At 46.5% G+C, this 12,185-nt stretch overlaps 1 protein-coding gene across 6 annotated transcripts in view; it reads left to right on the top strand.

Moving 5' to 3' along the window:
* IQSEC3 (IQ motif and Sec7 domain ArfGEF 3) overlaps nucleotides 1-12,185 on the top strand; it is a 109,054-nt gene that overhangs the window by 61,105 nt on the left and 35,764 nt on the right. For all 6 annotated transcript variants that reach the window (XM_087766651.1, XM_087766650.1, XM_087766653.1 and 3 more), the window contains one exon: nucleotides 7,686-7,974. In XM_087766651.1, the coding sequence (XP_087622777.1) occupies nucleotides 7,686-7,974 (289 nt within the window). The remainder of the gene's footprint in view (nucleotides 1-7,685; nucleotides 7,975-12,185) is intronic.

Raw genomic sequence — 12,185 nt, forward strand, 5'->3', positions numbered from 1 at the left:
ATATACAGTAACCAACTGATCCTCATAAGGATCTCTGTGGAATGGATTCATAAATTTTTGTGTTCCTTCACAACTAGTCCATGTAGTCTTTGCTTCAGTTACAGGTCACAATCCTGCACACTGACCTTGAATACCATGAGGAAGGCGTTTGGTAAGTTATATATGGGAAACAGCAATGTGGTCTTCTCCTGGAGTGACACAGGGACACAAAGAGGAAGTGAGATCAGCCTCTGCAGTACTTCTGTAACACCTCACACCCATAGCTTCCTCCTATCCAATTAGCTAGATCTTTTTGCATAACCGCTATACCTGCCAACGGGGCATCTGAGCATCCTCTTCTTGAGTGACTGGTTTCTTCCACCACTGTCCAAGTCCAGAAGAGCCATTGCTATTTTTTTTACTCTGTTATGGCTCTTATTTATCTGTAATAATTTTTCTTCTTGTAGGAGAGATGGAGCAAAGAGCTGAGCTTTGTGTCTTGACCACATGGGAGCTGTGTAGCTATGGAGTGAACAGTGAGAAAGCTCAGTTTTAATTTCTTACAGGACTAACATTACTGTCCTTGAGAAGAGTAGCTCTCCTGGCCCTAGAGCCCTGTTTAGTCACTCAGCTAAACACCTTTCTGAGAGCTCTGAAAATTACTCTCAGACCGTGAACTGATTCTGGCATTTGACAGCAAAGCAATGGAATGTAATGTCTGGAGCATCCAACTTCTGTGTTCCTGCCTACAGGTCTAGCTTGAAATTGTTTTGAAATATTTGGGGGGAAGAGGCTACATGTTCTTTCTGAAGTCACCAGGTATGGGAATGTTTAAGCCTCACAGTAAAGATCCAACTAATGAACCACGGTTCAGCTCCACAGCTGTCAGTTAGAAGCACAGATCCTTGCCAAGCTGGAAACGTGTGTTTCCAGCAGCAAGGAGGTGGTGAGGCATATGCAAGGAAGGGCACCATCCTGATGCTGTAGGAACTGAAAAGCAGTCAAATCTTTCCCAGGACAAAGAATGATACAACAACTCTGTACAGACATGGGGAGCTGACACTACTAGGAATGGGCAGATGGGCTTCTCTGGTTTGATAATGTAGTATCACTGATTTGGGCTTTAGGTTTCCAAAATACCAGGAAGGGAGAAAAAAGGAAGTAATAAAAAACGCTCTGCATAATACCATTTTTCCTCTATCCTATCCCTACATCCTTCCTTCAGGGTACTCCTTATAGAAAATCTTCCTGACAAATTTGCACATAAATATCAGAAGTCTTGCTTACCCATGCTAGACAAAAATACTTATGGGTGCCCAGCTGAGTTGTCTCCATGAGAGCTTTTTCACCATCCTGTTTTCTTGAAACAAACACTAGGATTCAGCCCAGAACCCCGATATCCCTGTTTTGAAATGCTAGACTAGCTGTAGTATTTAATATAAGCCCTGAGTCAGATGATTGTCTGTAGTCACCATCTTTGTTAACAAAACTGGTTTCTGTCTGCAGCAGGCATATACAAGTCAGCAGTGCAAAAGTAGCAGGAGATACCTGAAACATGAGAGATGTTTTCTACAGCAGACGAAATCTATTTGTAATAACGACTAAGCTAGTTACTATGGGTCATAAAAGTCATGTAGGAACATCTAGGAAGAACAGAACAGCTGAATTTGTAGTCTTCCTTTTTTTATCTGATTGCAAGTGATTTACATTAATATTACAACTTTCAATCAAACAGAATTCAAAGACATTACAAACCTTCCCTACCTGATTGCATGACTAGCAGTAAATTGCTTCATTTATCATGCAAGCGTAGCTGTAAAAGCTGTGAAAGATGGTTGTATATGATACTTTAGGACAGCAAGTAAAGAACACTGATGACAGTTGAAACTGCAGGGGCGATGCTGGGATACAGAGCTAAATTAACCTAGTTGGCGTTTGGCCAGGACATTGGGATTCACACCTTAGACTCTGCATGGGACTTTTAAGTATTACAAGTGGTTAGAAAAATTTGCTCATCCAAGAAACTGAACATGCAATAGCTCCATTCCCTTCCTTCATCCCACAGTCAGGGAGGTTGATTGCTCACGGGCCAAGGAAAAGCAAGTGGATCCTCATATTCTACTTAATAACATTTTTTTCCCAGAGATCTTCCATGATGTAGTGTCTATCCTTGCTCTACTTACTTTTCTTACTGTTGGGTTTTTTTGTTGCTTGATTACAGTAGCTCCTGATTTATTTATTAACAAAAACTGTGCTCTACCAATGCAAATCAACTGTGTCATTCAGGACAGAGGGGAAAAAATCAGGATCATTAGGGTTTTAGCCTATATTTCACTGCAGCATCAGTTTTGATCTTTAGCAGTGTGTTTTGTCTCTCATATGGGGGCTTCATCCATCGCTGCTACTGGACAACAGAGAATAGACCTCCCCACAACACTTCCACAGAAACAGGTTCAAGATGGGAATAAGCCTGGGAGGAATACAGGGTGGTAAGTGGAACCATAGGGCTGTAATGCTAACATTCAGGCTGCTAAGCAAACTCTGTCTTTACCCCTTTTTTCCATTGCTTATATGTCACTGAAGTTTACCAGCTGAAGCAGAAATTTGCCAGGTTTGCTCTCTTGCCCAAAGGTGAAGTAGGTTTGTCTTTTTTTTTTTTGAGATTTTTTTTTCCCCACTAAGTAAAAGTGGTTCAGCCATTTTTTTCACAGAAGAACATGTAGAAACTATTCCTACTTCAGCAAGAGTATTTGCTATTGCTTTCTGAACAGCACAACAGCCAAACCAGCAGGGGGTTAAAAAGTTTATATTTAGCATAAAAACATCTAGCTGAAAAATGCCTTTGAGTGCTTCAGTGGAATCTGATTTTGATTTGACCGAGTTTTGACCCTCAGAAAATTCCACGCATAAGCACAATACTTTCTATATGGGTGTATTCATTGGGCTCAGAGCACGCATGGAGGAGGAAGGCAAGGTTATACGTGTACGTGTGCTTAGCTTACGTCCTTATCCTTAGCACAGTGTCTTTAGGGGCTTCAGTTACGCACTGTGGGCTGGAGCACTGAGCTTGGTGGTGCTTCTCACACATCTGTGACTGAGTGTGTGCAGTTAGTGCTTGCAGTCTTAGGGCCCTCCCATGTCTTGAGGGATATCCTAAATGCCTAATGAGGTTAAAGGAGGCTTCTGAGCATTTTGGGTTGGTCCAATGCTCTCTGCCTCATTTGCCAGGGTAAGAATCGGGTCCAGTGAGAGTACCTAGGGTCAGACGCAGCCCAGTGATCAAGGGCTAGGTCCATGGTGATGAGGCAGGTCCAAGGTCAAGCTGGGGAGTCAGTCTGCAGGTCAGAGTCCAGATCAAGTGAGTCCATGCCCATGAAAAAGGGAAGGCTGTGGTGGAGCTGGAGACCAGCACTCTACAGCGTTGCTGGGGCAGGGACTGATGGCCCCGGGCTGGGCGGAAAAGGGAGAACTGTGCAGGGGATATTTGTGTCATGGAGCAGGTCATCTTGAGTGCCATTATGCAGCAAGTGCGGGACAACTGAGGGATCAGGCCCAGCCAGCATGGGTTTATGAAAGGGAGGTCCTGTTTCACTAACCTGGTCTCCTTCTATGACAAGATGACCCGCTTAGTGGATGAGGGGAAGGCTGTGGATGTTGTCTACTTGGACTTTAGTAAGGCCTTTGACACTGTCTCCCACAGCATTCTCCTGGAGAAGCTGGCTACACACGGCTTGGATGGGTGCACTCTGCGCTGGGTCAAAAACTGGCTGGAGGGCCAAGCCCAGAGAGTGGTGGTGAATGGAGCCAAATCCAGTTGGCGGCTGGTCACGGAGTGGTGTTCCCCAGGGCTCAGTACTGGGGCCAGTCCTGTTCAATATCTTCATTGACGATCTGGATGAGGGGATTGAGTGCACCCTCAGTAAGTTTGCAGATGACACCAAGTTGGGTGGAAGTGTCGATCTGCTGGAGGGTAGGAAGGCCCTACAGAGGGACCTGGACAGGCTGGACTGATGGGCCAGGGCCAACTGTATGAGATTCAACAAGGCTCAGTGCCGGGTCCTGCACTTGGGTCACAACAACCCCATGCAATGCTACAGGCTTGGGGAGGAGTGGCTGGAGAGCTGTCTGGCGGAAAAGGACCTGGGGGTGTTGGTTGACAGCTGCCTGAACATGAGCCAGCAGTGTGCTCAGGTGGCCAAGAGGGCCAATGGCATCCTGGCGTGTATCAAGAATAGTGTGGCCAGCAGGACCAGGGAGGTGATTGTGCCCCTGTCCTCGGCATTGGTGAGGCCGCACCTCGAGTACTGTGTTCAGTTTTGGGCCCCTCACTACAAGAAGGACATCGAGGTGCTGGAGCGTGTCCAAAGAAGGGCAATGAAGTTGGTGAAGGGTCTAAAAAACAAGTCTTATGAGGAGCGGCTGAGGGAGCTGGAGTTGTTTAGCCTGGAGAAGAAGAGGCTGAGGGGAGACCTTCTTGCTCTCTACAACTACCTGAAAGGAGGTTGTAGCGAGATGGGGGTCGGTCTCTTCTCCCTAGTAACGAGTGATAGAACAAGAGGAAACGGCCTCAAGCTGCGCCAGGGGAGGTTTAGGTTGGGTATTAGGAAAAACTTTTTCACCGAGAGGGTGGTCAAGCATTGGAACAGGCTGCCCAGGGAAGTGGTCGAGTCTCCATCCCTGGAAGTATTTAAAGAACAGATAGATACGGTGCTTGAAGACATGGTATAGATGGGCTTGGCAGTGATAGGTTGACGGTTGGACTCGATGATCTTAAGGGTCTTTTCCAACCTTGTTGATTCTATGATTCTATGTGGGGGCCCCAGCTGAGGTTGGTCAGGCCATTAACAGACAATTCATGCACTGTTCATTCACTAAGGGCCCTGACAGGGCTTTCCAGAGAGCCTGGGGAATCTTCATGTCTGGAGGTATTCAAGAGTTGATTGGAGAAGGCCCAGATCAACCTTATCTGTCTTTGAAAATGGCCCTGCTTTGAGCAGGGAGTTGGAATAGAGACCTCCAGCCTTCCCTCCTAGCCTAGGTTATTCCGTGATTCTGCAAAGCCTGCTGGTTTTTCTTCTATATTAGCAGCACATGCAGGATATCCTATCACTATGAATGTTACTCAGTCAGACTCTAAACTGTGTGTGACAGAAAACCAAATAGGTACCATACACTAGAAGTGATGTACAGCCTTACAGAGCAGTGGGCTCCAATGCTGCAAACTCTTATGCACACACCTCACGTTCTACCATGGGCAGTCAGTGGAGGCCCTCAGAAAAACAGAGTTAAGCATATGTGCGAGTGTTTAAAGGGCCATCATGTCAGGGAATATTTGCTGGCATTTAGAGGCCATGCATGCTCCAAGGGAAGTCAACTAGCTCTCTAGTCCACTGCCTGGGGCCCTGAACTGCCCTAAAGAAAGTCTGCGTAGCACACTGTGCACTGTGGCCTTGACTCAGCAGAGCAATTTGGGATATGATGTGGCTTGCTGAATCAGAGCTTATGCATCTAGCTGAAATTGCTTTGTCGGGCACAGTTCGGTTCCCACTGAAATACTTGAGAGGCTTTTGGCACGCACTTCAATGAAAACATGATCAAATCTATGTTCACCTGGTCATCCCTTGAGCTGAGGATAAAAATTACTGCTCTGCTGGTAAAAATGAGAATGGATAGAACAGAGGCTGCCAGTAAAAATGTTACAGGGAGAGCTGTAAAGGAGGAGTCTTTTATTATGTTTCCTGCAATGTAGATGGACATAGAAGAGAAGGAGTTAAAAATGGGTACATACTTTACATGTACATCTTTGGGTGTAGAAAAAAGAATGTTCAATTGTATAGTATGAGGAATAGAACAAGGAAAGATTTTATAAGGTGTACAACCTAAGAGGACAGTTTCATGCCTCATTTTAATGGTGGCATTTCCTGATTGATGAGTATGCAGGTATGTCATTTTAATATGCTTTGACAAAGTTGGTTATATAGTGTTTATGTAAGAGACTGGTTTCTTCTGTGAATTTATTTTTTAAGTCTAACTTGTGACTACATGCATGTCTATAAAAGAAGAAACTTTCTACCTTTAAATCCTTCATCTTAGTGCTGAAGTTGTGGTGCTGTCTTTGGCTCATCAGATTTGGAGCCCTTTTAGAAATTGTGGGAATATTTCTAAATTTGATTGTTAAATCTACTGAACAGAAGAGCTGCCATTAGAGAGTATAAACTTCCTTTTAAAGTACTAGTAAGTATGCAAAAGTGCTCCGAGGCTTAGGAGGCAAAGTCTATTTACAATTAGAAGACTTGGGCTCTTAAGTGCTTACAGCACTTTTGAAAATGAGACTTGAATGCTTCTAAGTAATTTGGGCACTACAGAAAATCATATCTAATTTCCCTGATTTTGCTCTGACATCAACACCAATCATAAAATGATTTGTTATCTAGATGACAGCGGAACTGGTCGTATGTGGAGCAAATCCAAGAGAAAGAAAGATGATTCAGAAGTGAATTAAATAATTTAATGGTGTTTAAATATGGGAGGCAGTACCCATCCTTGGTTTCAATGGAATTAAATGCATTGGTTCTGTAGTAATTATTTCCAAACTAGATGTTGCTCTCAGCTAAATACTCATCCCGTGGAAACCAGTGGAGCTGTATCTGATGTACACAGTGCAGTAGAACCCGGAGTCCATGCGGACTGGCCTGCATACTCTTGGAAATCATAAATTATTTCTCTCTAGCCGCTAGAAAGAGACTAATGTAACAACAAATAAACACTCCCGTGGTTCAAACAGTCCCCCAAAATACCAAAATCTTGTTTGAAATTGGATGATTTTTTAAAATATTCGGCAAGAGAGGTTAACGACAGACTTCCTGAGCACTTCAAAGGATCAGACGTGCTAATCCCATCCTGTCTGGAGCAACATGTCAGCCCTCTTAGAGTGCACTGTTGTCAGGCCCTGGTTTCACCCAATTTCTGCTGTGGCTGACAGGAGAAAAGGGTGTTTTCCTCTCTCCGCAATATCTCAGTGGCACAGCAATCTGTCCTGTGGGTCAGAAAGAAACGGCTTCTTTCTTGGAAGCTCTGCAGTCTGCTATGGCTGTATTGCAGACACGCTTTAAAGGGTCAGGATCTCAGGGCTGACTGGCTCTGTTGCATCTTTATACTCTCAGCTCCCCAAGAGTTCCTCTGGAAACTCTGCAACATTCAGCTGCCCCTGCACCATTTCCCACATGCCCTTAGAAACTCCAGGGGAAAACTGGATCCTTGGGATTCAGGCTCCGTGCCAGATGGGACTCTGGGATGCACAGGGAGATGCTGAGCAATAGACAGCAAGGGCACAGGGGTGACTGCCAGCTGCTAGCTGCTCCAGGGAGCAGGAGAGGTGTCCATAGGCCATGACAACCTCCTTGGCCCCTCACCTCCAACTGCAGCACCTCAAGCAGAGGCAGCTGGGCAGCTCCAGGAGTCACAGGACTGGTTCATACAGTGTGTGCAGCACAGGTGCCTGCTCTTAGGGAAGGAAGGATCAGAGCTTCGGCTGCATCAACCTAAAGTCCTGATCCATCACTGAGAGAGACCCCTCACAGCCCAGGCTCCCTACGCATTTAAAATGCATCTCAGTGAATGAGTATAGTGAAAAACAATAAACATAATCGTAACTAAAATATAATAAAAGCAAATAAAAAAAGCGAAACGTTGCGTTTTGTTCACAGTGACGATCCCAGCGGTTCCACAAGCAAGAAAGCCGGGTGTGAAACGGAGGATCCGAAGGAGGCCGGCAGACAGAGTGGCCAGGAAGGCAGGTCCGACACCCTGACGCTAAAAGCCCAGCATGCGGAGCTCCAAGAAGAGCAGGCAGCGGGGTGTTCCCCTCTGGTGCAGAAGGCGAGCCTCCACCACACGGGCTCCCCAGTGAGAGTGCAGCGCAGCAAAGGGACGGCCTCGTGTTCCCATGCAGCTGCCTCCGATTATGAGCTCTCCCTTGACCTAAAGAATAAACAGGTACAGAGGCTTCCTCCTCAGGCTGTGGGAGAAGGGAATGGGGTGGGTGGGACTGCATTCACACTGTGGTGGGACATCTTTCAACAAATACTTCAGCCTTTTGTTCACCTTCAGCTTTTGCCCTGCCTGAACAGGCCTGGCCCTTTGGCTATGTGGGGCTGATGGGGGAAGTAACTTCCCTACCTCTGACTGCTACACCCTTTCACTCAGACCTGCTGCGCTCTGCTCCTCATTGCATGGGTTCTGTGGTCCAAAATGGACCCAGGTACTCAGTTGTGACTGTAGGCTTAGAGACGGGTTGTGGGCAGCCAAGAGCTGCGGTATCCAGAGATACTGCCTTGCTCACAAGCATACGGTGCCTGTAGGGCTCCCAAGAACTGACTGTCCCAAAAGACCTCCCTCATGGGAGAGGTCTCCAAGAGCCATCTTGCCCTCTTGCATCACGCTGGGCAGGCCCCCTTCCGCATTAGCCTCTTCAAATCATGAGCTTTCAGGGGAAGTGGAGTTTATTCAATGAGTGTCCTGCACAGTGTCTACCACGATGTTTGTGCATTGCTACCATCACTGTTTGCAGTCCAGTGATGGACGCTGGAGGCAGGCAGGTTTACCAGGCTGAGAGAAAATTATTCAGTTCTTGAAGTGGCAAGCCTTGCCTCCTGTGCCTGAGGCTACAGCCTAGCTCCAGGGCACAAGTCTACCCATCTCTAGCTGCATCTCCTGATGGGCTCTCAGCAGGGGATAGTGGGACAGGGGCTAATAGCAGCTAGCCTCCTCACTCAAAGGCAACGAGGTGGAACGTGTATGTCCCCCGTGTCCGTCCGTGTCGTGTTGTGTCCCGTGTGTCGTCCCCCCCCCCCCCCCCATCTCTGCAGATTACAGCCCAGGAGAGCTGTTGTGCAAATTAAAACCTAAAGAATAATTTCTGACTTTTCCGTGGAATGGCAGCTCAACCAGATGCTGTTTGATATGCAGACCCTGCAGTATGTGAGATGAGGAGGACAAGCAAGCGCTAGCGACAGTGTCCAGATTACATTCAGTGGGAGAATTCAGTGGGAGCTGTGCTATTGCAGATGAAGGGTCTCAGCTAATGAAGTTCCCACAGAAGAAGCTGCTGCTTCTGGGACATCTCTCTGCCACTTCCCTCAAGGCATTGCTGCTATCCCTAAACATACATGTCAGATCAATGGCCCAATAAATTCCTGAGCAGAAAAGAGACCTTGGCTCTTTAGCTCTGTCTTTCTTAAAATACTGCATACTCAACTCAGACAGAATTCTTGCTCACACCAGAAAAGAAACAAGAGAGACTAATTAACTGGCTTCACAAACTAATGTGAGATATCCTCAGGGTGGGCCAGATCTTGGCTGCTATATATGGGCTTAGCCTCCTCGATATCCTAGAGCTGCTCTGATTTGTCCTGGGGAGTTGTCTGTCCTGTGTTATTTTAGCTTTAAGGTCATGTTGTCCTATCACTGCACTATTCTTGCAGCAGAGGCCAGACCTGCCCTGGGTGCATGTGAGACAGAGAGACATGTTAGCTGCTCGTTCATTGAGTTCTGGTGCCTCGCAGTACTGACCTTGCAGGGACCTAGCCTATCTCATAGGTGAAACCACTTTTCTCACAGCAAAGGGGGCTCACAATATGTGTGCTCCTCCAGCCTGCTGGATGTCCTCAGTGGATTGCCTCCAGCTCTGGAAGGGGAGATTTTCAGGGGGTGAAGAGTATTAAATTTTCCAGTCTTGCACTCTAGTATGTGTTTTCATCGGTATTCCTATCAACTTACTTGTCAGGTAGTTCTCTTGAATGGGAATAAGGGTAATAGGACCCTCACAGCACTGGACCAGTAGTTCCCCAGTTGTAGCACAAATTGTAATACATTAATAGAACTTACAGTAAGAAAAACAGGTGGAAGGGGGCATTTTTAGTCTCACAGTGAAGTTGAAGTCACATTTAGCTTTTGGGAGAGGAATGAGTGCTGGTAAGGAAGGAGAGTAGCGTACAGCCTCTTCTGTAGGGCTTGGAGGTGCAGGTCATCTACCAGTCATTGCCCCTCAGCATCATACTAGAGGGCTGGTGAGTGCAGTCGTGGCTCTCCTTGCTCTGTATCCCATGAAGCAGAGCACGCTGACAGTGCGCAGGACAGAAGTACACTATGCTGGGAGGCTGGAAAGGAAAACCAAGTGCTGAAGTTCCCCTATGTTTAGGCTCCCTTGTAATGCTGGGAAAATGGAGGGGATCACAGGAGAGAGGAGCATGCTTTCAGTTATACATACTCTTCTGCTGTGCTGAAGGGTGATAGATGTCCCATGTATGAAGGAAAACGTCCCATTAACACATGGCCGTTATAGCAATGTCCTTCCATTGTGAAATGTTAGTGGGAGGGAGGGGCATTAAGAATGGGTGTTAGAGAACATGTATGCCCTGGGTTTTTTTTTATTTTTTACAATGCATGCATTGACCTGAGTGACTCAGATTCTGTCGCTGAGCCTGATTCTCTTCTTGCTAACATGGTGGTATGTCTCCATGCTCAGTGGCAACCTGGGTGGAAAATCAGTGCTGACTAAGAATAAGATCAGGCCCATTCTCTCCTGGCAGATTTATGAATTTATGCCTATGGGCAACAAAGCCATCGGGTGTGCACCTCAAATGTTTGGCCATATCCAGGCCTGACACTTTGGCTTGCCTTAGGCTGACCTTGTTAAAGCTCCCTTCATGTGCAATCCCTCATGGCAATGGATATTTCCCAGCCATTTCTAATTCAGCCACAAGGCCTGAATTGCTCAGACTGAGTGTTCATATTGAGGCCCAGAAATGTATTAAGCTAATTATTCTTTGAAATCCCCCTGACCCCCTCCTGCTTTTCCCTTCCTTTGGCGCCAGCTGTCGGATCATTCCCCAGAGCAGAGTAGCTTTAAGTAGGCAATTACTTGTGATTCATAGGGTTTATTAGGAGTGAGAGAAGGCCAATCATGCCTGGCCTTTCTTGCCTCTCAAATGGAAAGAGAAGGTTCCTCCAGCAAGCCACACATACATCTCCATTACCTGTGACTGCTGTGGTGCTAATGGATGCCCTTTCCTCCTCTCGAGAGGAAGAAAACGGGCCAACAGCTGTGTGAAATCCTTAACTCCTCTGGAGTGTCAGTTAGCTTGACCTGATAGCAATGTGAATGTCTCAGACATCAGTAAACAGTAAATGGCTGGGCTCCATCAAAGAGAGACAGACAGAGACTCCTACCAAGCAAGGCTGGGGAGGGCACTTCTCTATGGGGGTGCTGCTTCTGGCTTTGCCAGTCTTCTCAAGCATCCTTTGGACCAGTCCCCGGCCCTTGTTATCCCAGCCACAAAACACTGTAGGACGCCTCTTGGTTTGGACAGGGCTGTATGGCAGTGGACCACATGCAGAACCTGTCTTTGCACACCTGGTATGAACTGGAGAACAGACTAGGCTGGGAGTCCTCTCACTTTACATCTTGTTCTGCTCCTTAATGTCTTAGCCCTTTGGGAGGACTGAGATAATGGACTGCAAAAAGCTGGTGATGTTTTATCAAGGTACTGACAGCTTCCACCATTCATTTAGACTTTTATAAGGATCTCTCCTCTTAGTAGTTATTAAAGTCTGCCTTTTTGGGAACTGTCCTTGCATGAGATAAACTGGCCTTTTACTTCAGATCAGCAATGACATCTTGTCTTGGCCTCTGATAAGATCAGAGCATATGAATTTCATGTTTTCAGAATGGCTGTCACCTCCTTGGAAACCTCAGATAATTATAAGGCTCTTGCTTCTGCCTTATTTTGCATCTTACTGTTATTCTGTCCCTCAGATAGCTGCGTCTGTCCCTCCCATTTGTTCCTCTTTCCCTCCCAACACAATTAGCTCTACATTTTGATTAACCAGACCGTTCGTTATATTAAGTGCTCATGGTCAGTTGTCAGTAGTAACTGTCTGCATCGGGCCTGTGCAGGTTATTGGTTTAATTTGCGTTTATCTGCATGAGCCTTCCTCCTGAAGGGAAGGGCCAAGGATAACTCAGTCTCTTTCCAGGGAGGCCAGCTTTGCAGAAATGTGGAAGAAGTGCTGGTTTTATGGTGGGATTTAAGATGGTCATTTTGGAAAGAATGACAAAGAACCCCAACAAAACCCTTCTGCTTGCTACCCTGAATCTCTTCTTGTCTGTATTCCTCTCTCCTGCCACATCAAACTCGGAGACCTTG

Source organism: Nipponia nippon, unplaced genomic scaffold (genome assembly GCF_047370975.1).
Source record: "Nipponia nippon isolate SJK-2023a ecotype South Korea unplaced genomic scaffold, ASM4737097v1 scaffold_3, whole genome shotgun sequence".
Classification (NCBI taxonomy): domain Eukaryota; kingdom Metazoa; phylum Chordata; class Aves; order Pelecaniformes; family Threskiornithidae; genus Nipponia; species Nipponia nippon.